This window comes from Mustela erminea, chromosome 7 (genome assembly GCF_009829155.1).
Source record: "Mustela erminea isolate mMusErm1 chromosome 7, mMusErm1.Pri, whole genome shotgun sequence".
Lineage (NCBI taxonomy): Eukaryota > Metazoa > Chordata > Mammalia > Carnivora > Mustelidae > Mustela > Mustela erminea.
Window position 1 is genome coordinate 60,072,765 of NC_045620.1, and position 25,007 is coordinate 60,097,771.

The following is a 25,007-nucleotide window of genomic DNA, read 5'->3' on the forward strand; positions in this document are numbered from 1 at the left end:
TCTGAGGGAGATACCTGCCTGGATGTGCAGAGGCATACCTGCATCTCAGGAGGAGGTAAATATGTAGTTTGAAAAAAAAAAACTTAGTATTTTCAATTTGGAAAATGAAAAAAATACATGGTTTTGAAATTTCCAAGGTCATTATAGGAAACTGTAGTTGTTCTGCTAATGAAAATGTGCAGTGTATATTTTTTAAAAATTGAGACTCACAGGAGTTAGGCTTTCCAGCTTAAAAATTACTTTCCTTTTGCCCAAACTTTCCTCATTTGTTCCCTTCAACAACGTATAGGTAGGCACAGTTAACTGACTTCGGAGAGGGAGGAAGCAAGGCATAAGTTGCTTTGTAACTTGCCAGGGCCACATCTTGCGTCAGGAGTGCCTCACCAGTGGCTCAGGCACAGGTCCTTCTAGAATGTTCTCAGAGTGTTCTTTGATTTCTTTCTTATCTTTGCCCTTGACCACGGCTGGCATTTTTAGTTTCTCCTGTTCTGCACCACTGTTCGCTTTGTCTTTGGAGACAGAATTTTATTATGGGAGGAAATGTTCCAGGGTGGATCAGATTAGTGTCTTGGTGAACTTTGTGCCAGTGCCAGCCAGATCTTTTTTCCAGAACAGAACTCACTGTGCACTTCAAGGAAAGACTGGGAGGCAGCCCTGCGGGAGGAAAGTTAGAATTGTTTCTGGGTGCACACTCTGAGACCACTCCATGTGAGTTGGCGGGTTTGTCTTTAGTTGCTTGGGATTTCCTTGAACAGCACTAGCTGGCATTTTCTGTGTGGGATTTTTCACTTGGAAATGGCTGAGGCATGCCATGGCTAATGCTTCTTTTCAGTCAGCGAGTATGTGTCAGCAGGCTCCTACTGTTTTAGACAATTTTGCTTATGCTCAAAGAATTAAACTCCCCGAAGATGTTCATCCATTAGGGATGTTGCTTCTAATTATTTTAAAAAGCAGGCAACGCCTGCATGTAACTTTTAAATTTGAAGGTCAAAGTGCTGTTTAAAAGACACTTTTGAACCGGGTTAGATACTTGCAGGCCCCAGGGTCTGTGTTCTCCAGGTAGCCAAAGTCCCCTCCCTCTGTTGCAACAGGCCGCCTGTCTCCCTCTTGAGACAGTTCTTCCACATGAAGTCTTTCCTTACCTAAATCCTGATTTGTTATTTGACCTACTTTGGAGTAGGTGTGACCTGGATAAAATCTAAAGGCTTGAAGCTGGGAATCTGACGTTTCTCTGGCTTCCTTCATGTTGCCTAACATCTGCACAGAGCACGACCTGTTGGAAAGAAGAAACCAGCCGGAGGGGATCTTGTCAGGTGTCTGGTTTTATCTTTTCTGTTTTAGTTGATGTGGGGAGACTGACTGAGGCATGGGTTTCCAACTAAGATGACTTTGGCAAATGACTTTTAATTCATGGTTCCTTACTGATCAAAAGCAAAGGCAGACTGTGAGAGCAGCAGGCTCTGGACTCACTCTGGTGCTGGGAGCCCTTCTCCTGCAGGCCTTGCCAGCCTGTGTCTGTTGTCCTGCTCCCTTCATGCGGCTTTCAGGCCACTGAAGCTGTCTGCGGCCCAGGGGGCTCACTTCAGGGCTTGCTGCTGCCCTGGCTTCTGGGACCTCTGCTAGAACCTGATGCGTCTGAGTTGCCTGGGACTGGGAGTCCTCCTGATCAAAAAAATAATAAGGAAAATTCAGGAACGTGAAATCCTTCACCCTCGTTTCTTACTCTGCTTTCGTAAAATTTTCCAAAGTCTTTTACAGAGTATTCTTCCTATGCGTGGAGGTCAGTTTATCCAAGTTGATGACTTTTTTGTTAACAAGGGCTCTTAAAGTGTGTTTTTTGTTAGGAAGATTTTCAGACCTACCCCAAAGTAGTGAGGACAGTGTAATTGCGTCTTCCAGGCCCACGTGTTGGGATCAGGAAGCAGATGCCTTTGGATCATGGTTTTGCCTACTTTGCGTTATCTCTTAACTCTCTGTGCCTTCTTCTCACCCACTGATTTATTTATTTTTTTAAGGATTTTATGTATTTCTCTGTCAGAGCCAGAGAGGAGAAGCAAAGAGAGTGCAGGCAGAGGGAGAAGCAGGCTACATGCTGAGTAAGGAGCTTGAAGTGGGATGCCATCCTAGGACCCTGAGATCATGACCCGAGCCTAAAGCAGACGCTAAAGGACTGAGCCACCCAGGGGCCCGATCTGGGTGGTTCTAATCCACATTCAACAAGGGCCACATACCTCATTTGGTGACTATGTCTCTTTTGTCTCCTTTAGTCAGGAAATCCTCCATTCCCCCTCTCCCACCTAACTTTGTTCCCCCCCCACCTCCAAGTGATTGACTTGGTGAAGAAATTCGGCCAGTTTTTTTTTTTTTTTTTTTTACATATAATGTCCTGTGCATTATGTTTCTGTTTCTTTCCTCAAAGTATGGCTCAGCTCCTTTCTTAGTTCTTCGTTTGTCCCCCAAACTGGAAGATACTTACAAATGGTCAGTTAAATTCAGGTTTAATATTTTCTTAAAAAAATACTTGATGGGGATGGTCCATGTCTTTTATGCCATGTCTTCTCAGTAGGCCCGGTTCCCCTGGGTGTCCTAGTCTTAGTGATGCTTGGGTTAGTTAATGAGTTCAGGTGGCTGTTTTTAATTGCCTTCTTCCCCATCAACCTTTCCTCTAGTGGTTTGGCCCATTTTAAACCCTGCCCTATTGTTGCCCTATTAACTTTTTCCTCTACATATCACAAGGTTGTGATTTCCCACCACTCTCCCACCCCAATTTGATGTGTTGTTTTATAGCTGTGAGCTTGGGCTTGACTGTATAGGAGAACTTGAACTTAACTGGGACTACTTGGTGACCTTGAGACATGGAATGTTTAGAAAAGGGAGGAGGGGAATGCTGATGTTGGTCCTTTCATTGCCTCTTGTTACTGTGAGGAGTTGGTGCCCTGGTGATCGGCAGTGGTGACAAGTGAATTGTTTTTTTTCTTTTTTCTTTCTTCCCTCCCTGTCCCTTTTTAGCATTATCTTAAAATTTCAAGTACTGCTCCCAATATTTTATCATGAAGTTTTTCCAAGTACGGGAAGTTGGAAGTATTGTACGGTGAGCCAGTTGTTATAGATCTATTGTGTGTCTGTTAATTGTGGTCCTTTTTGTTACTGGGCTTGTGCCGTCCTCTGCCCCTCAGCACTTTCCTCTGGGTTCTGGCACTTGGTCCTGCTGCCAGTCACCTTTGAGTGCTTCCCTGCTCTCTGGCCAGTGAGATGTGGAACGTTCACTTTGTGCCTTTCCTACCTCCTGTCTGCATCCACGATTTCTCCAGTAGCACTGGTTCCTTTTAGTGGAGAATGGCATGTAAGGGCACAGTCATTGTTACTGGGTTTTCACTGCTTGTAAGGCTTCTCAGGAAGTATGAGCTAAGGAGTATGTGTCACAAAAAAGAAAAGTAAGTCACGAGTTCATATTAACTTTCTTGTTATGCTTCAAGATTTTAGTGTAAATGCTAGCTAGTAAACATAGTGTAATATTCACTTCAGGGGTAGAATTTAGTGAGTCACACATGAACTTTCTAATTCAACTGTAAAACTATATAGTTATAACTTAGCTTTGATTTTATGTTTTTCTCTTGAACACTGAAAATCTTGGTTTCTAACAATATTCACATAATTAACTATCTCACACATCCACATACATATTATATCTAAATGTTGTCAATATTAATAATAAGAGTACTGAGTGAAATTTAAGTTTTGGCAGCTTTGTTTAGCCTTAGAATATATTTAACTATGGATGTATAGTCAACATTGTTTAAAATAGCTGTTTTCTATGTGTAATCATTTTGTAACCTGAAAAGTCTATCCATGTACTCAAGTATTGCTTTTTTCCCCTTATTGATTTAACTTTTTTAAAAAAAGGAAAACTCTTTTGTAATGCCTGAATCAGACCTATACAATCTATAGACAAGGTCTGTGGAGAGAAGTCTTTGATTGCTATCCCCTCCCTGTCCCTTCCCTCTGCCACAGGGAAACCTCTCTTTTTTGTTAGCTGAGCTTTCTACTGTTTTGTTTTTACAAATATCCTCTACACTCTCACACCCTCCTTTTATAAAGGTCACATATATTCTGTTCTAAGCCTTGCCTTAGTTCACGTAGACCACAGCCTAGAAATCATTCCGTATCAGAGTTGAGATTATCTTCTTTGTTTTGTTTTGTCTTTCATTACATCGAACTGAGTACCATAGTTGATTCATCCTGTTCTCTACTGATGGACGTTTGTGGCGTCTTCATCCCTGGCCATGGCTCAGTGAATAACCTGGTGGTTAAATAACTTTGTGCATATGCTGCAGAATCATATGTGCATATGCTGCAATCCCATCTCTAGTAAATGAATATGAACCTTTGTTAGATACCCCTAAATGTCCCTTCCTCTACTGGGTTTGTACCGTTGGACAAAATTGACATCAGCAGTGGATAAAGTACCTGCTTTCCCAGATTCGTCACTGGATCTGTTGTCAAACTTGGGCATTTCCACCAATGTCATAGGTGTTTCTGCAATGGTTCTTGTTTGCTGTCCTTGTATTATGAGGAAGTCAAGCATCTTTCATGTTTAGGGCTGTTTTCAGAAACTCCTCGTTCTTACCCTTTGCTTCTTTTTTTTAATTGGGCGATTCTTTTCTTCCCCTCCGTTTTTAGACACTATCTAAGCATTAAGAATATTAGGCCTTTGTCTGAGAAATGAAATTAAAAAAATCTTTTTCCAGTTTGTCATGCCCTTTAGTGGCTTTGCTTTCAGTGTGCTTACCTTGCAAAGGCTTTTTAATGTAGTGGGATTCAGAATGCCTTTCTTTTATACTTGATGATTTTGAGGCATGCTTAGGAAGGTTTTATTATTCCCAAGTTATACAGGAATTCACTCCTTTTCTTCAAGTACTTGTAAATTAGCCTTTTTCTATTAATACTTTTAAAACTGTTCTTTGTCTTCTGCCTTCCATTGCTTCTGACAAATCTCTCATTCTTTGTTGCTCTATAATTATCGTCTTTTCCCTTCATCACTGGCTTTCAGCAGTTTGATTAGATGTGATTTCTCTTGATGCTTTTTCTGCTTGGAGTTTGTTGAGATTCTTGGACCTGTGCGTTTATAGTGTTCATCAATCATGAAAAAAATTTAGCTATTTCTTCAAATATATGCAAATTTTTTCTGTTCTCTGTTTTTTGCCCGGCACCCCTCCCCTTTATCCCAGGACTCCAATTAGTAGTCTGCTTGCTGCTGTTCCAGGGCTCACTGATGTTCTGTTATTTATCTTGTTGTTAATCCTTTGTCTTCTGCTTTTCATTTTAGTTTTTAATCACTGTGTCCAGATTCCCTAGTTTTAATCCCATCCAGTCTATTTCTGAGTTCAGACACTATTTCTCCATCCCTACAAGTTTGGTTTGGATCTTTTTCTGTATCTTCAGTTTGGTTCTCCCACCATCCTCATGCTTTCCTCTACTTTTTGAACACTTTGGAGTATGTTTATGATAGCTGTTTTATGTCCTTGTCTGCTGATTATTTTATCTGTGTCCTTTCTGGTTCTGTTTCTATTGATTTTTTTTTTCCTTTTGGTTAACAGTCAGATTTTCCTACACCTTTGTTTCTAATTCTGAGCAGTGTTTCTAATAGCACTAAGACAAGGACATTTTAATGACTGTTATAATTATAAATTGAAAATCCATTTTACTTTCAGTGTCAGGAAGGTTGATTTTTTTCACTTACGGCAAGTACTTTTAGGGACTCAGTATCTTAATTTGAATTCAGAAAAGGCCAAGGACATTAGGGAAAAAAGGTATAACATTTAATTTCTTAAACAATATAGTGAGATGTCCGTGGGTTAAAAATACGGTCAGTTGTGATGATGTGATATTGGTTCGTGTGGGGATACTGCTCTAGGCATGGGTCTGATAGCGTATCCACGTGAAGAGTGTATGGTGTCTGAAAATGAAAGGCTCTGGTTCAACCCTCTCGCCTGCTCATCTGTTACTTTTTGCTCAAATTCTTTGCTTCTGAGTTATTCTGTCTAGGATGAGTGTTGTGTGAAATTTAGAAATGACACTGCCTTGGCAGTGTTGCTTTTAATGAGTCCCTTTGTGGTCTGTATGGCTTTCAGGCCAGGCATTTGGTGGTTGACATGGAGTGTTTGGACGAAGGAGAAATGTGCTTTGTCAAAGAAACAGATCCTAACTACACACATGGAATGTCCATTCATTGTAAATTAGGATTTAGGTTAGCTAGAGAAGGCCCTTAATTCAGTTGAATAGTTATTAAGCGGAGAGAAAAGTTGCTTTTGAAAACTGAAGCTTGGATCAAGTTATTTATGGCGGTGTTCGTGCAGAAGCTGTAGGTATAGACAACGAGCTGCCTGTTTTATTTCCTAAAAATACCTCTGGGGGAAACCTTGGTGAGTACATGCTGTGTGTGTGAGCTTGAAAGTGACTTAGCTCTTGGGAGCTGCCTGCCCAGCTCCCCAGGTTCCCATCTCCACTGTGAGTTAGGCCTTAGCAGCCAGGAGAACTGGCCTGGGGCTTGGCTCTTCTCTGCCCTAAGTTTTCATACCCAGAAAACAATACCACCTACCTTGTGCTATTTTTATTAAGATAAACAATATCAAGTGTATGACCTATCTAACAAAATGCCTGGACACATGCCAAGAATTCAAAAAACGGCCTGTGTCTACTACCTCTGCCTGTTCTGCCTTAGAGTTAGTAATTTAGAAATTACCACTCCTGGTAGTTGTGTGGTTAATTGGGGTTTCTAGGACTGTGTTTTAGTTTTGCATAGGCATTTGCAAGTCTGATTTGACTTTTTGTATGGGTAATGTTTAAGATCCTCTGAACTTTGATTTTCTTAGGAAATAGAAGCCTTTTCCTGAAGCAAGAGAAATCTTGTTTTGCCTTAATAAAACAGGGTATAATTTTGCCAGTTGGATTTCTGTTAAAATCCACAGTGTTCCTATAAATTTTGGTTTTACGGCTCTATTGGCCTTCTAGAGCTGCCATAACAAAAATACCACAGATGGAGTGGCTTAAATCAACACTGATATGCTCCCTGTTCTGGAGGCTGGAAGTGTGCGATCCGGGTGCCGGCAAGGGTGGTTTCTCCTGAAGCCCCTCTCCTTGTCTCGCAGATGGTTGTCTTCTCCCTGTATCCTCACATGGGGCCTTCCTGGTGTCTCTTCCTCTTCCTCCTCTTCTCTTTTTTCAGTTTATTTTTTAGAGCATGCACTGGGGGTAGGAGCAGAGGGAGAGGGAGAGGGAAAGAAACTCTAAGCAGACTCCATGCTGAGCACAGTCCCCAGGTCGGTACTTGATCTCACCACCCGGAGACCATGACCTGAGCTGAAGCCAAGGAAACCAAGAGTCAGATGCTTAACCAACTATGCCACCCAGGTGCCCATTTCCTCTTAAGAGGGCACTAGTCCTCTCAGATCCAGATGCCACCTTTATGACCTCGCTTAACCTTAATTACTTGTTCAAGGCCCTGTCTCCAAATATGGTCATATCGGGGGTTAGAGCTTCAGCATATGCAGTAGCTGCCCTCTGTCTTCATTCTGGAAGGCCACAGCAGAAACACTGAGAATATTGCTATGCTGGGTATTTGTAGCCTTTTTATCATTCCACTGCTTCAGTGGGTGACATGTTCTCATGTTCTTATTTTCTCTTTACATTTCTCACCACTTGTACGTCTGTAATATGGTGGCTTTCCGATATTTTTTGAGCATGACCCACAGACAGAAAATATTTATGTGTGTATGCTTCATTCTAACAAATTTATAAGTCAGTGATTGGCCTTATAAAGTGCCATGTATTCTCTTTTCTACTTTGTTTGTTAAAAAGCTGTCTCCTGATGGGATACTTCATGTAATTTGGGAAACTTGGTTACAGCTTAGGTTTAGAACGTTGGTGTGTGAGACCTGTTGAGTGGCTTTCCTTTTTAGTCCTTTGGGGCCGAGGACATGCAGTTGGTTTGTACTGATTTACGGTATTTTGGAAGCCTATCATAAGACTTCCCTGCAGAGGAAATTATAGTTTGGAAAATTTCCCTGCCATTTGGCAACTTTTGTAGGAAATGGAAGATAGTAGGCTGGAAAAGTTTCATCATCTTGATTGTCTTGGCTGGGAGAGACATACAGCTATGTCTTGTATTCAGGAACAGCATAGATTGTGATGAAATCTAACTGTGGCCCAGTGACAGATTTTTATTTGTGTGCCTGTTTTCTCTCTCAAGGTGTAGGCGTGGTTTTGTTTTAGAATTTACCTTTCCCTGACATAAACTCCTCCCCATAAGTAGAAGAATCTTTTAAAGGATAGAAGCCTAAAATTTTGATGGCTTTGTTTCAAGTCTTCGTTCCATGCGATAGACTGTGTTGGAGCTTGTATATAGTGTTTATCACGGTGTCTGTGGTTATCAGCTGAGGATGACCTGCTTGGTTAGCTGTTAACAATGAACTGTGCTGTCCCTTTGAGCTTAATAGGATAGATGAAAACCTGTTTCATGTCATCCAGAAAGATGCACTCAGGAAATTGGAATTGCTCTAAGTACAAACACAAAATAACTTTTTTTTTTTTTTAGTGTCAAACCATAGGAGTAATGGATGTAAGGATTATGTAAATGTTATTTTGAAATTGAAATGCCGCTTATTAATGGGAGGACACCAGGGTACTTCAGGGTTGTAGAGAATGAGTTCATACCCTGCTTTTGCCTTTCCTTCAATACATATGACCTTGGAGAAGTGTTTGAGTCTCCATTTCCTCATTCAGAAGTCTTCCTTACACAGTAGTGAGCTAGCCCTTGGAATAGAAAAGTCACAAAGGTGAGTCTTCTCCCTTCTCTTGTTCTTCCTCATTATGCCAAGGTTGTTTTTTGTTTTGTTTTGTTTTGTTTTGTTTTTTAAATGAATTAGGAGGTCATGAAAACATACTCAAGGAACGCTTGGGTGGCTCAGTCACTTGAGCATTCAACTCTTGATTCTGGCTCAGGTCATGGTCTTGGTTGTGGGGTCTTGGGATTGAGCCCTCTGGAGGCTCTATGCTCAGCGGGAAGTTTGCTTCTGGTTCTCCCTCTCCCTCTCTCTGCTGCTCCCCATCCCCTGCTCACATGCTTTCTCTCTCTCAAATAAATAAATTAAATAAAAAAAATACTCAAAGATTGATGACCCCGTACTCAAAAAAATACTCAAATTTTTTTCCCATTTATTCTTTGCCTTAAATAGTCTGGCCAGTTGGTTTTATTACGATAGATAAGAAATTACAAACATCTAGAAAGAGTAAACCTTAAAGAGAAGGGCAGAGGTCCAGGCATCCCTAAGTCTCCTTGCAAGTTTATTGGCTTTAGTGAAGACCCAAGGACTCTCTTGCAATGGTGTGATCTGCTGTCACCCCACTAGGAAGACCCCATTGCTGACTCCCCCCACCCCCACAATTATAGGAAGTGTTTTTGTGACTGACACCTACAAGGTTGCCATTGGAAGACACTGAACAGCAGAGTCTTAAGCCAGAGGTGGGCAGACCTGAGCACTGAGTGTAAGGCACCAAGCAGACTATGAGGGGCTCGAGTTCAGGTAGGTGACACTTAGAAACTTCATGAGAATCCTGCTGTGAAGCCTGACAGAACTTGGTTTGACTTGTGTTTTGAGAGGATCTTTCCCCCTTGTAAGAGGAATGGGGGTCTGAAGGGCCAGGCGTTTCCAGCAACCACAAGGGCCTCCTGGGTGGGAGGGGGAGGAGAGTGAGATGATCCTGACCATGCCCCGCCCCCCAGCTTGCTCTCCTAAACTGCACGTGGCTGCATGTCCAGTCTGTTGGTCCTTAAAGAGCAAGAGTTGGCGGGAGGGGTGGCTTGATGGACAGCTGCGTAGATTGGTGTGGACTGAATGGTATCTTCCTCCCCCATGTTCATATCTTGAAGCCTTAGCCCCTAGTGTGGTAGTATTTAGAGGTAGGGCCTGGGGATGTAATTAGGTTTACAGAAAGTCATGAGGGTGGGGCCCCATGATGGGTTTCCTCATAAGAAGAGGAAGAGAGACCAGATCTCTCTCTTGCTTTTCCTTATGAAGAATTCTCTTGGATTGCTCTGATGACTCCTTCCTAAACTGTCCGTTCAGAAAAATCGGTCCCCACACAGATGTTCTTTATACTCACTGATCCTAAAAGCACAAGTCTGCAGTAAGTTCTAAGAACTCTGGCATTTTTATCCCTAGGCTTTTTAGAATATCCCTCCATGCATCTATGCTCTGCAGGGAGGAAATCTGCAAATAGCATACAAAAAGTTTGCTGTTGAAAAAAATGCATGTCTGACTTTTGTGTGTATGGTATGTGGTTCTGTTGACCACTGTGACTCTCACATTGGCGAGCTTATTCTGCATTGGTGTTGGGTAGCCCTTGACCTCTTAGAGGTTAGATTATCTCCTGCTTCCCATTTTGGAAATCTTGTCCTCCTAGCTGGGCGTTTATCTGTTCCTGTACTATGCACACCTGATGCACACATCCCTTTTCCTGTCCATCCCGGGCTTGCTTCAAGGCAGGGGACTTTATTGAGCACTTGCTATATGCTGGGTCCTTCACTAGGAGCTGGCACAGTCCCTGTGCCAAGGTGCCCATTGTCTAATGGAGAGTAGCAGGAGTCTCCTCGAGGGGAAATACTAAAATAACTAAGCTTTTTGGTAACAGTGTTGCTTAATGCTTCAGTAATGGGGTGATTTCTTTTTAATTGCCTTGGAAGGAAATTAACTTACTAGATATGATTTAATGTACATTTCAAACGTTTAGTATATAATCTCTCATGTATGTTTTTAAGGGATATTATTGTAAATGATATGAAGTACAGCTTGGTATACCTGGAAGTTCCCTAGGTTGTTGCTGTTGTATTTAATGATGCCTGTTGCGAGTGGCCACACCCTTGGGCAAGCAGTAGCAGCTTTCTCAGAAGGCTCTCTCCTCTGTGACCCTGGGCTGAGGTCCCTCTTGAGGGATCCTTGTCCTTACAGGGTAAACTATGTGAGACTGTTTGGAATTGGCCCACTTTGGGGGGCTTGTTTCCCTTGGAACAGCTGCGTAATTATGAATGTTTCTGTCACTTGAGTGGATGTGGTGGGAAGTCCAGGCATCAGCAAGGGCGACAGGATGTCCACATGTAGTTCTTGGCCTACCCATGTAGCAGTGGATGGGTGTTTGCAAATCCCAGTGCTGTGGCGAAGGACTCCGTGGCTTCAAAGGAGGGTGTCTTCCTTGTCTGCTATGGCCCAGGATGTGAGAAGCCAGGATGTTTTAATCACAAACAGAGGTTTCAGAATATTTGGAAAAGGAGTTCATGATCTAGGAGTTACTTTTAATTTCGGTATCTTTTTATGTTCTAACCCAGGTGCGACATTAGAGGAAATAAACCAGCATTGGGACTGGCTGGAGCAGAATCTCCTGCACACTTTGTCTGTCTTTGATAATAAGGATGACATTGCCAGCTTTGTCAAGGGGAAGGTAAAGGTAGGTCGTTTGACTGAAATGCTTCTTCCCAATTCCCCATCTTAGAACTTTTGTATGACATTTTGAACACTGTAGCATTTTTTATCAGATTCGAACAGTTTTCTCCACCATGACTGAACATCTTGGCTTTATACACAGTCAGAGGAGCTGGACTGGTCACTTGTCAAACTTCATGGTCAATCTGGCAAAATACACATGAAACCGGAAAATCCACGCTCTCAGGCCCAAGTTTTTGTTTTCCTTTATAGAAGGGAAGGTTCTCTCTTGTTTCAGGGAGAAAAAAATGCCAACATTTATGTTTTTGCAGAGCAGAAATGTTGCTTGACTCCTTAAACTCGTTATTCCCACCTTTTTGCAGTTGTGACATCTTTTCATTCTATTTTGTTGGACCTGGCACTTTCCTCTTCCCCAAAGTGGCTGTTTATTCTTCAGCTATGTTAATTAAATGGAATTAAAATCAATTAGGTTTTGAGAGGGCAAGACAGGACTATTTTGGAGGGTATCTGTGAATATCTTGTGAGTTCCATCTTCTCTGTCATTTCAACAACATAATTGGTACCTGGTGCTTTATATGCCCCGTCAGGCAGAGAGAGACTATTTCTCATTCCGATTTTTACCTTCATTAAACACTTTTAACACATTAGCCTAGTTTTCCTCCCTGTCAGTAAAATCCCCCAGACCATTGATTTTGTTTATTTTTTTCATCAAACGTTTGCCTTAAAAGTGCCTCAGCTTTTAGTAAAGGGTGTCAAAATGAATTCTTGGTTTTAAAAGGACAAAGCGGAAATATTCTTTTCCTTTGGGTATCCGGGACTCCGATGTCCCCAGGTAGGAACCAAAGGTCTCCTGAGTCAGGCAGTGTGGCTTTGTTGGCTGGTGGCCTCTTGGTGTCCCCTCTAGCCTCAGGGGTTGGCAGGTAGACCCAGGCTGTGGTGGGGACTCGTCCAGCCTGTCGGTTACCATCTCTGCCTGGTCCGACTGACTAGCTTGGTTCCCTAGGTCAGATCCCACTGGGGCTTAGCTACAGAAATGCCTCTTCCATGGCTATTTTTCTCATGTGCCTCCTTCTCCTTTGTCTAATGTATGCTGTGGTGGTTTTTTGATTTAGAGTTTCTCCTTTTAATATGGAGGAAGGAAATTCATTTCTGCTGTAGTGTCTTTAGGAAAGCTTCTGCAGAGGAGGAAGCGGCTTTTCCTCTAGCCTCCTAGGTTCTCCTCCTACGGCCTGGAGATTGAACTGGCAAAAGTCAAACTGATGAGAAAAACAGTTGATCACCGTGTGCGATGTGTGTACACATGAGGAAAACTCAGTGATGAGTAACTCAGAGGGGTGGTTAGAATGTGGGGCTTATGCAGCACCTCAACAAAGAACAGTATGTTTATAGGGAAGGGACAAGACAAAGAGAGAGGTGTTCAGGCTTTCAGGGGTAGCCAGCTGTGGGAAGGTAAAGGTGGGGAGAAATGAAGGGAAGAGAAGAAGGGCTGTTTTTGTGAGGTTGGCTGTGCACATTCCTCTCAGTGCTGGTCAGAGTCTAGAGTTACCCTCCCCTTCCTGGCACAGAAGAGAGAGGCACCTTCACAAATGGGTCTTGGTGTCCTTGTTTTAGGCAAGTAGTGGGGGAAGGCAGAGAGCCTTTTTGGTGTCTGCCGTTTCTCAGTTGCCTTCAGCTCAGAATAATCCTTATGCCATAGTGGCACAGTTTGGGATGTCATATTCCAATCTCCTGCACATCAAAACTGAAATGCCTTTAAAAAAAAAAAAAGAAAGAAAGAAAAAAAGAAAGGAAGAAAGAAAGAAAGAGAAAGGAAGAAAGAAAGAAAAAAAGAAAAAGAAAGACAACAGTTGTGGGGAGGCTGCTCGCCTGGAGCAGGGGCTGAGGGTGGAGGGGTTCTTGTGGTCTGAGATGGGGTTATATCTGTGGGCCACTGTGTGGTGTTGGTTCTTCCTTTCCTCTGGGAAGATCCAAAGGAATCAAAAATTGGGGCTTTCCTACTCGTATCTTGAGCAGCTGGCCGCTCTGTCAAGCTTTAAAGAAACCCCTGTGCTTAGAGTCGTGCTTGTCACTAGGCCCTGCAGTCCACGGAAGTCAAAGGTCTGTATGGTCACCATTGTTGTGGCTGTATCTGGAGCCCGTGCCTCCCATTCTGCTTCCTAAAATCCCTTTCATGCCTCGTGGTCTGGAACTTTATATGTTAGACATGCTTTTAAAGTTATTTGTTTTCTTATAATTTTTCTATTTAATGATGTCTGGTTAAATAAAACTTGGAAAAGAAGAAAACATAATGAAAGAAATTAGAAGCACTTGAAATTTTACCATACTTCAGATTCATTTCGTAAATCTTATTTTGGGGTGCCTGGGTGGCTCACTTGGTTAAGCATCTGCCTCTGGCTCAGGTCACAATCCTGGGGTCCTGGGATCGAGCCCCACATTGTCAGGCTTCCTGCTTAGCAGGGAATCTTCTTCTCTCTCTGCCACGCTCCTTAGGCCTCGCTCCCATCTTGTGCTCTTGTTCTCTCTCTCTCTCTTTTCCTCCCTCTCTCTCTTTTTTTTTTTTTTTAAAGATTATATGTATTTATGTGACAGAGGGACATCACAAGTAGGCAGAGAGAGAAAGAGGAGGAAGCAGGCTCCCTGCCAAGCAGAGAGCCCAATGTGGGACTTGATCTCAGGACCCTGAGATCATGACCTGAGCCACCCACATGCCCAATAAATAGGATCTTAAAAAAAAAACCAGACTAACTTGTAACTCAAATTTGGATAGTTCTTCAGGGCTGATGCATCAGATTCACTTTTGAGCCAGTAACTGAATTATCCTGTCCCTGTAGGGAGTGCCGGGAGGTATCACACAATAGTAACTTGTTAGGAAACTCAGGCCTAGAAGTTGGTGATTTGCCCAAAGCCTCATGCCTGGTTAGTGGCCAAGTGAGAGACTTATCTTGGGTTCTCTGCCCCCCCACCCCCAGCTCATCAGTCCGCCAACCGTGGCCCTGATTCTGGGTGGTAGACAGAGTGGCGCGCCACTTTCCTCTACCCCTGGGAGGGAGGGGTTGTGTGTGTGTGTGTGTGTGTGTGTGTGTGTGTGTGTTGGTGGCAGTGTAGACTCCTCAGGGGCCTATGCTTGGCTGTCCCTTCCCGCCTCTGCCTGCTTCTCCCTTTGTTCCTTTCCCTGACGAGGGGTCGGTCCCTTACCTTTCTGTGTGTCAGGCTCTGATTGCGGAGGAGACGAGCAGCAGGCTTGCCGAGCAGGAAGAGGAGCCTGAGAAGTTCCGAGAGGCCTTGGTGAAGTTCGAGGCCAGGTTCAACTTCCCAGAGGCAGAGAAGCTGGTCACCTATTACTCCTGCTGCTGCTGGAAGGGCAGGGTCCCCCGCCAAGGCTGGCTCTACCTCAGCATCAATCACCTCTGCTTCTACTCCTTCTTCCTGGGCAAGGAACGTAAGTGAGGCTCGTGCTGCCGTTCGCAGGGGAAGCGGACTCTCGGGAAGCTCAGTGCTGGTCTGAGATGAGAGGAAGAGCTAGAGCATGAAGGATTTTTAAATGAGTAGTTGAGATGATAATGAGCAATACTTGATTAACTTCAAATGGTGTGTGCAGACAATTTTATTTCCATATGCAACCACCACTAACGGGCTTTGGTTTTGTGAGAGTTCATTTTTTCCATTGCCTTAAACATTTCAGTGAAGCTCTCTTTGTAGAGCTACTGAAGGTTTTTTACTTGACGTTGCTCTGAAAACGCATTGTCAAAACTGACAGCCCAGTGCTTCTAAAGGAATGGAACATATTGTTGCTTCTTAAATGTGCTTGATTGGGGGAGGAGGGCATTTAAAAAGTTCCCAGCCCTGAAGGTCACGACTGCTCCTGGAAAAGAAGCAGGATGTACAGCTGTTCCTTGGATTGGGAGGGAATTCTTCACCTGGGTCCACTTGAGATTCAGGCAGTGATGAACTTTTCACACTTTGATGCACTGACCATTACCATGCGAGGTGATAGAATTCCAAGATAAGAAAGAAAAGTCATGAGTGTTGGTTGTATATTGAAGTTTTAAAAAGTCATTCCCATGGAAACTTCTTTTGGAACTACATACTGTTTCAAGCACCCAGGCAGGATGGCAGCTGTGTGTGTATATAAAACAAGTATATGTGTATGTATGTGTTTATATATGTCATTTTTTCTTCTTCCTGCATTTAAGTTTATATTTCAAGTTGAACCAGTGGGAGGGGCTTCTCTGAAATTGTGCTGACACAGCTTCCTGCCCAGGGTCATCGCTCTCTTTCTCACGCTGCCAGCTTCAGGTCTGATCCTTCAGTACATAACGCCACGTGTGTGTGACCTTTCCCCACCCTTGGTCTGTGCTCTGACCTGATCTTGACCATCTTTATTCTTGTACTTTGTGCAGTGCTTCTCAAAATTCATGCTGGTCTTTCCCTTCCCTAGTCTTGTGCCTCTTTCACCCTTCAAGTTCAGTTCAGAATTTTATCACCTCCAGGAACTTTCCCTGGTCCCCTTACAATTTGCACCACGTTTGTGTTTCTGCTTTAGATTCTGTCAAGTTAGTGGTTGCTTATTTTATTGTCTGTTTTCCCTGTTTGAACGAACTCCTTAAGTGCAGGGCTTTTCACAAAGTAGATGCTTCATGAAATGAAAGTTGATGTTATCGATTGTATGTATTTGTATGAAAGACTTAGGTGAAAGCACTTAGAAGTAGCTGAAGAAGCTTCATCTCAAGCCTGAAGTCGATGTGTGGCTTTCTAAGTCATGGAAGCCCCGAAAACGTTATTGCGAGAAGTGGAAAGAAACAGTAGAAAGAGAAACACTTGAAGTTCTCCTTGATTTGAAAAAGAAAATGAATTAGTTTCTGACACCTATCGTTCATGGTGACTAAGCCAAATTTTGTTAGGATGCTAAGTTTTGAAAAAAAAAAAAAAAGATTTCTAGTATTTGATAACATTTAAAATCACTTTAAGTTGTTACAGTGTCTCTTTTTTCTATTTGCATTAGTAAGCTCTAGCTAGCCTCGCCATCACTGTATTGGAAACATTTCCCAGAATAAAACACTTGTTTATAAAATGTACTGTTTGTACTGTATTACTTTAAAGAATTCCATAGAAATTGTACTGTGTCTTCTAAGACTGTCATTTGACACAGTCTAAATGTGAAGTCTGTTTCTCTAAAGGAGATCATGAATAATCCTCTTTTGCACTTTTTTTACACCATGAATGCTGCTTTTGAAACGAGAAATTATGTAAATGGAGAAGTTTTTGGATATTTTGAAAATATTTAGGTTTAAATATTCTTTTTTTTTTTTTTTTTTTTAAAGATTTTATTTATTAATTTGACAGAGAGAAATCACAAGTAGACGGAGAGGCAGCCAGAGAGAGAGAGAGAGGGAAGCAGGCTCTCCGCTGAGCAGAGAGCCCGATGTGGGACTCGATCTCAGGACTCTGAGATCATGACCTGAGCCGAAGGCAGCGGCTTAACCCACTGAGCCACCCAGGCGCCCCATGGGTTTAAATATTCTTGAAGTTTTCTTTTCCTGTTGTTAACTTGGTATTTCAGAACGCTGTCCCCTGTTTGTGTGCAGTAGCCAACAACTTGGAAAATTTTACTTAAATCTTTTAAGAAAAATCATGAAACATGAGTTGGGTTCTAACACACAGCTGTCAAGCAGTTTTGTGCTTCCCCTTTCCTGCTCTGGCTTTGCTTTTCAGCTTAAGGAAATCCTTTGGACTCTTGTTTGCTGGTACACTCAAGTTTGGCTCACATGTTAGGGTAACCTACGTATTTGCCTTTTTTTCCCTCTTCTAGTTAAACTTGTAGTCCCATGGGTCGATATCCAGAAGTTGGAAAGAACGTCCAACGTCTTTCTGACGGACACCATCCGAATCACGACGCAGAATAAGGAGCGTGACTTCTCCATGTTCCTGAACCTCGATGAGGTGTTCAAGATCATGGAGCAGCTGGCCGACGTGACACTCCGGAGGCTGCTGGATAACGAGGTCTTTGACCTGGACCCAGACCTGCAGGAGCCGAGCCAGATCACCAAGCGGTAAGGCGCTTCCGTTTTCGGTTCCTCACCCACGGGACTGTGGCAGTGGGCCACCACATTCATTTACATGTGCTTTGTTAGTCTTAGTTGTACCGGTTTAAATGTCCCTTGTGGCTCGATGCAGATTTTCCTGTGGTGTTGATCATGATTGTGACATAGTAATTGGCAGCAATAGTTGATTATTTTTTTAATAAGGAAGGTTTTTTTTTTCTTTTAAGATTTCATTTATTTTAGAGAGAGTGAGCAAGCTGGGGGAGTAGGGGGAGGCAGAGAGGAAGAGAATCTCTAGCAGACTCTGCACTGAGCGTGAGTGCAGCGTGGGGCTAGATCCCATGACCCTGACATGACCCGAGCTGAAACCAAGAGTCATGTGCTCAGCTAACGGAGCCATCCAGGCACCCTGTTTGTTTCTTCTTTTTTTCTTTCTTTCTTCTTTTTTTTTTTTTTTTTTTTTTTTTTTTGGCAGTTGACTTTGATTTCTGGATCCAATTCTGCTTTTTTTCCAGATATTTGGAAACTGATTTTTATAAAAAATACTTCTAAGTAAATATAATATGGATAGCTTCATGATAGAATTCCATTCAGCACTGTGCTTTATTAGCGAACATTAAGAGATTCCCTGGGATCATGACCTGAGCCAAAGGCAGGCACTTAACTGACTGAGCCACTCAGGTATCCCTGAAAGTGCTTTGTAGAAAAGGTTTTCAGGACAATGAATTTATTTTTGCTACCAGTTAGCCATTAGAAATGTGCCTCAGTAATACTCTAAGTTCACATTCTTTATGGTTGGTTTGCCCCTACTGATGCTATGTGTGGAGCTATCTGGAGCCGTTGCTTGAATTATTAGTCATTTTAAAGAAGTTCGGCTTCATTATCTAAAATTTAAATGGTGGCGTTCAGCTAAGCTTGACTGTGATTCCTGACTTGGTGGTTTAGACCAGGTAACTGTAGAGTTTATACAAAGATACCCTTAGAGAAACAAGTCATCTAACAAGTGCTATTGTGGCTAGATAGATTTGATATCATTAGAGAATCCCACTACTATTTAGTACTACTAGACATGAAAAAAAGTTTTAATGTGGGAAAATACACACAATATAATATTTGCTACCTTAATACCGCTGAACTGAACCATGCAGTTGAAAATGGATAAATTCATATTGTGCAACCCTCCCTTCCATCCAGTCCTGGGACAGTTCATCTTGCAAAACTGAAACTCTGTCCGCATTAAGCAATAACTCTTATTCCCCTCCTCCCCCAGCCTCCGGCAACTGCCACTCTACTTTCTGTCTGAGTTTGACTACTCAAGGTCCCTCATGTAGGTGGAATCATACAGTATTTGTCTTTTGTGGCTGGCATATTTCACTTAGTGTCATGTCCTTATGGTTCATCCGTGTCGCAGCAGGTGCCAGAACTTCCTTCCTCTTTAAGGCTAGGTAGTAGTCCATTGTGTGGATATGCCACATTTTCTTTCTCTGTTCATGCATCAATGGACACAAAGCCATTTCTACCCTTGCTGTTGTACGTTGATGCTGCCGTGAGCATATGCCTGTTTTTACATATTTTGGGCGTATACCCAGAAGTGGAATTGTGGGATCACATGGTAGTTCTGTGTCATTCTGTGTCCCATCATTAAAAAGAATTTTTAAATCTCTTATAACATTTCCTGTAATTCCTTACACACATTTGGTATTTTCTTGGAACATCTGGGAGAACATGTGTTTAATCAGTGGTCTCTAAATGGCAGTGTGTTTGTAGTTGGCCTGTATTCAGGACGTATTTAGAGACCCTGCTGTGTGCATGCGTTATAAATTGGTCATGTATTGTCACAAGTAAGGCAGGAATCAAAAAGTGAACTTTTTTGGTGAAACTCCAATGGATTTCACTTGGTTTCGTGTCCTCAGCATCTGACATTTCCTTTGTGAAAAGAGTGCTGCTGCTTGTCTCTCCCTTATGAAAGGAGATCCTTGGGGTGCTGCCCTTGGGTCTTCTGACTCCCCTTCCTGAGCTGCTCCCTGGGCTTCCTGACCTCGGGTTTCCCATTACCGTCTCCGGCTCTGTCTTAGGTCCAAAGAAGACAGCCCAGCTCTCTCTCATGTATCTCCAAATATCTCTATAGTCATTTGGTGTCTGAGTCCTTTTAGTCCAGCTTACAAAGATTGGTTAAAAATGAAGAAACGAGTCTCGGTTGGAGGAGTTGTTAAAGGGCTTCTATAATCACCCAGTGAAGTGTCTATCTGTTCTATAGGTTTTGCATTGATGTGTACGTGTGTGAACTGCCTCCCTGCCGCCCCCCCCTCCACTGGGTTTGAGCACTAGGAGGCCGGCTGATGGCCTGCATACTCTGGTCAGCTCTGTGGGCACTAGGGTTTCAGGTGATTTCCTCATAGATCTCCTGATAGTCCCTCACGGCTCCACTTCTAGATGTAGCATTGTGGTTTTGGGTGGAAACTGGGTAAGAAGAGGCAGATGGCTGGTTTGTCACATTTAAGACCCTGTGGTAAAATCATTCATTTTTTTAAAGATTTTATTTTATTTATTTGAGAGAGAGAAGTGAGAGAGAGCATGAGAGGGGAGAAGGTCAGAGGGAGAAGCAGACTCCCCATGGAGCTGGGAGCCAGATGTGAGACTCGATCTCAGGACTCCGGGATCATGACCTGAGCCAAAGGCAGTCACTTAACCAACTGAGCCACTCAGGCACCCAAAATCATTCATTTTGGAAGAAAATTCATCAGTATAAGCATTCTTTGTGTACATTCCAGAATTCAGGTGAATTATATGAGGCTCCCTCTCCTCTACTTTCTATACCAATAATGATCGGGGAGCGGAAGAGAGAGAAAAGGACAAAACAAGGCCCTGCAGGTGCCTCGGATTGGCCTGAGATGGGTGGCAAGATTCTCGTTCCTAGTATGTTTTGCTGGTCACTGCACTTTGAGAGACTTCTTCCAAAAGTGAAAGGCATGTCCTTGCCTACCAGTTCCTCGTGGGTCTCACGTGTAGCTTTCTGTCATGGAGACATAGGCCTGTGGACATAAACAGGTAATGACTCAGTCTACTTGACATCCTGCCAAGAGAGCCCAGGTTTTCAAGTTGAGGAAAACAGTCTCTTGATGCAAAGGGTACAATCAGAAGTGCTGGAATGCTCCTCAGGCTCCCTTTTGTTGATGTATTTTCACTTCCCTTCCCAGATAACAGCTTTAGAAAGGTGCCTTTGAGGTCACTAGTGTGGTGAGCCATCTGATTGCGGATTAGTCACGATTGCTGCTCACTCTCACTCCCATGGGACTTTGGGAAAGTGCCCAGAGGAGCTGGGACTCCAGCAGGAGCTGGGAGGATGGGCTGGTGCATCGCACAACAGGACCCGGTCAGACAAGTTCGAGCCAGCTGGACCCAGGAGTCCTCTGGCCCAGCCCTCACACTTTGCAGAGGACGGCCTGGAGCAGGGATTCTGGAGCATAGCAGCAGAATCCAGAAGGGCGGGAAAACAGAGACTGGGGAAGGGACTTTGGGGCCTGGCGTGGGGAGCAAAGAAATGGATCGGTCCTGAAATTTACCAACACAGTAACATTTGTGAAGCTGTGAGTGATGGGTTGAAAGTGGTGTAGCCAGCTTTTGGGGAGTGGGAGATTGGGAAGGTGATGTGTTTCACTAAATCAAATTTAATATCACCATTAAAATCTATATTGACTGATTGGAAAGTGCTGGAGGAAAACGTAGTTATTGCAGTGCAGTGAATGGAGGCTGTTTACCCCAGTGGAAGATCTTTCTGGTATCTAAAGGTTAGCGGGGGATGCCTGGGGTGAGGGGGTGGGTGTAGGGGTCGGGAGGGGGCTGACATCTTCAGTAATAAGCCCTCATCCCCTGTTGTCGGGCTGATTGTCTGGCTCCCTGGTCTGACTTTTCAGAACTTCTTTGGCCTTGTCTGCCCACATTTACTCCCTTTCCTGCTGTTCTTGTACCCTACTAAGAATGCCCATCCTAGCTGTATAATTTATTGGGCTTTCTGTCCTTGTCATTCTGGTTTGGCGTCGACATCTCTTAGGGGCTCCTTGTGCAGCCCTGAACAGCTCCTGCCTCACTGGGGAAGGCCTGCGAGTCCCCACCCTGCAGAGCCCTAGTTGCTTTTTACTTCTCCAGGCTGTTCTGGGGCACGATGGAGGGCAGAGGGCAAAGGCAGGAGCCTTGAGTGTGAAAAAGCCTTCTAGATGCCAGTGTTGTTGAGGTCTTGGTCTGCTGGAGCTCCGAGGATGTACTTTCAAAGACATGGGGGCACTGCAAGCCCCAGCTGAGTCGATGTGCACCCTCTTCCCTGTTTTCCGAGGCCTGGGTTTCCCTCATGCCCCCTCCGAGCCCAGGAGACCCAGGCGGCTGTGTGCGCTATATGTAAGGTACATCACGGCAAGGTTGTCCTTCTCTTTCCTTGGTGCTCTTGGGGGAGAGTAGGGGAAAGGTGTGTCAAGTCAACACACTTTCGAGGGATGCCATGTTTTCTGTGCAGACTTCGGCTTTGAGAAGTATGCGTATGTGGTGGTGCTGCCATGCTTCCTTATTGCTGGCTCTTGCCCAGAGTTTCAAATGAGCTGGGCATGGGTCTGTGGGTGGGTGTGTCACGAAGAGCCTCTAGAAATCTTTGTACATGTTTTATGGGGCAAACAGCTGACAGAAGACCACGTTATTCCAGAAGGCCAGGGATAGTACTTGAGGTCTCCTGTCAAGGGCACAGCGGGGACATCCTCACACTGGGAGCTAACGCGGGAGCCCCTGCCCCAGCTGCCACAGAGCCTGAGTTTGGGGAAGCATTCTGTCTGGAGCTCCCTTGAGCTGCTAGACACATAGTGGGTTTGTGTCTGTGGGATGAATGACACGAGGGAGGGAGAGTTACCATGGCACATGAGGCCTGACACAGGTCTTCCCAAAAGTGTTCTAACAGGTTGATGGGGAGAAGAGACAGGGGAACCTGTTTTTGGTACATTTGTACCAAAACTAAGGGGAGAAAAATCGAATTCTAGGTTCACAGAGAAACAAAAGAAGGACCCACCCTTTCATTTCTTGGGTCTAAGTTCTAGTGAATGAAGTGTGGAGTTTTGAGTGTGGGCATGTAGTGTGGGCCTGTGTTGTTGTTGTGCAGGAATGGTCATATTCATTGTAGCTCCATGAGCAAACTTGGTGTTCTTGCTCTGTATTCTGATAAACCCACATTTATTTCCCACATGGCTATAGGCTCATGCAAGGGCATATGTTCAGACAGGAGGGTCTGTGGCACCGTCCCTTCTAGTCTCAGCTGCCGCTTTCTCTTGGAGGGATTGCTTTGGCCAGTGCATACCAGCAAGGTGGACACTGGGGGTAAATACTGTGGGGTCTGCTGGGCTAGTTTCCATCTTTTTAGGGGTGCTTCTGCCCTGGCTTATAGGCCTGAATGGTCAGTTATGACTCTTTTGTGTTGGGCATCTCTACAGAGGAAGAGGGGGAACATTTAGTAGGTATTGGAAGGTCTCAAAGGCAAATTTTGACCAGTGGACTTTGTTTCTGGTATTCTTCGGAAAGAGGAGCGGATATTTTTAAGCATCAAAAATACCACCTGCTTCGAAACAGACCAAAAGGATGGAGTGGTCTTACTCTGACCTTCATAAAGGGCTTGAGCTACTCGTCTTCAGCTACTGGATCTTCATCTCCATCTATCAGAAAGTTCAATGCCACATGTATACGTAGAATGTGTATTTAGAGGTGGAATTGGAAGAGGACTTTCTAAGGAAGGAAGAGGATTTAGGAAAGTCCTTCCTGCTGCTTTCTTTTTTCTTTTTTCTTTCTTTCTTTCTTTCTTTTTTTTTTTTTTTTAGAGATACTTATTTGAGAAGGTGCAGGCATGCAGAGGGAGGGGCAGAGGGAAGACAGAATCCTGAAGCAGTCTCCCTGCTCAGGGTGGACCCCGACAAGGAGCTCAACCCAGGACCCTGAGATCATGGCCTGAGCTGAAACTGAGAGTCAACAGCTAAAATGACTGAGCCACCCAGGTGCCCCCCTCCTTTCTCTCTTACAATGCGAGGTCACTGGTCTGTGGCTGCTGAATGTGTGAGAGACAGACTCCTTTGGTGACAGAGAACAGCCCAGAAAGCAGAGTGGAGGTGACGTGTCGTATACCCAGGCTGCTCAGAAGCCATGGGGAAGGGGATTGAACTGAGCAGTTGGCTGGTGCAGCAGGTGCACTGAATAGAAAAATCAGAAAACTGAACACCTTAGTCTTAAATTGAAGAGCTGTCTGCAAGGTAAAATACCAAAAGTATCCCCCCCACCAAAGCCCCCACCACCATGCTTCTAGGAAGGAGCAGACAACAGGTGAATTTAGTGGTGGCTGGACCTGTACCTGTGAGGTACGTACAGGAAGTTTGCACTGGCTTCACTTTCACCAAACCAGCACGGCTAGCATACTTTGAGGACAAAGATATAAATCTTCCAAAGTAAATGTGCTGAATGTAGGTCGGCTTTCAGAGAACTGGGGTGATATTGAGGGGTCTTGCCTTCCACCCCATAGTACGTGAATTTCTAAAGCATTTACGGTGCTTTACCATGTTTTCCCAGTTCCTCTGGGGCAAAGTGCAGGCTCCTTTGGAATTGCCATCCATGGAGTATCAGGTGCTGCGTGTTAAGGGATGGCAGCTATCCCCCAGGAACTGGACCATCTTGATCTGTAGAATTTGTATAATTTCTTGCTGTGCCCAGAAAACCTTCTGGGCATGCATGAATCTCTCTTTGTGAGGGTTTGATAGTAAATAGTAAACAGTAAATTCCAAGCACTCTCCCATCTCCATGTTGGGTCTCCTGGGAAGATGGTTGTGTGATGGTGTGAAAATGAGGACTGGGTTGGGAATGAGACCTGGCACAGGAGGGGCCTCTCGGTATGAGTTCTGGCCCTGGCCCTGGCCCTGGTGGGCTGGGGGGGAATGTGTCTGAAAGATCACTCAGGCATTTAATACCTTGCACTAGGGAACATTTTAAAAGTTAATCTTTTCCTAAAAGAAAATAGCTTCATTTTTTTTTTGAGGACATGGGGCGTTAGAGAGGAGAAGGGAGTTGAGGGAAATTGGAAGGGGAGGTGAATCATGAGAGACTATGGACTCTGAAAAACAATCTGAGGGGTTTGAAGGGGCGGGGGGTGGGAGGTTGGGGGAACCAGGGGGTGGGTATTAGAGAGGGCACGGATTGCATGGAGCACTGGGTGTGGTGCAAAAATAATGAATACTGTTACGCTGAAGATAAATTTAATTTTAAAAAAAGTATTATATACCAAAGAGTTTTTGAAATATTTATTTTCTAATGAGCATACAAGGTGAAATTTCAATAAAAATATGTCAATATTTTACTCAAAAAAAAAAGTTAACAATACATGATCAGGTAGGAAATTTAAGCAGAATTAAAATGAAAAGTGGAAATGCTACTACACAGAGTCAATAACAATTAACATTTA

At 43.8% G+C, this 25,007-nt stretch overlaps 1 protein-coding gene across 11 annotated transcripts in view; it reads left to right on the forward strand.

The window, feature by feature from the left end:
- The window catches only part of TBC1D8 (TBC1 domain family member 8), a 103,128-nt gene that overhangs the window by 49,211 nt on the left and 28,910 nt on the right, over window positions 1-25,007 (forward strand). For 10 of the 11 annotated variants that reach the window (XM_032351783.1, XM_032351773.1, XM_032351774.1 and 7 more), the window contains 3 exons: window positions 11,381-11,499; window positions 14,706-14,934; window positions 17,305-17,545. In XM_032351783.1, coding sequence (XP_032207674.1) covers window positions 11,381-11,499; window positions 14,706-14,934; window positions 17,305-17,545 — 589 coding nt within the window. Of the gene's footprint in view, window positions 1-4,223; window positions 4,345-11,380; window positions 11,500-14,705; window positions 14,935-17,304; window positions 17,546-25,007 lie in introns of those variants that run through there. The other variant, XM_032351782.1, reaches the window with a different exon arrangement.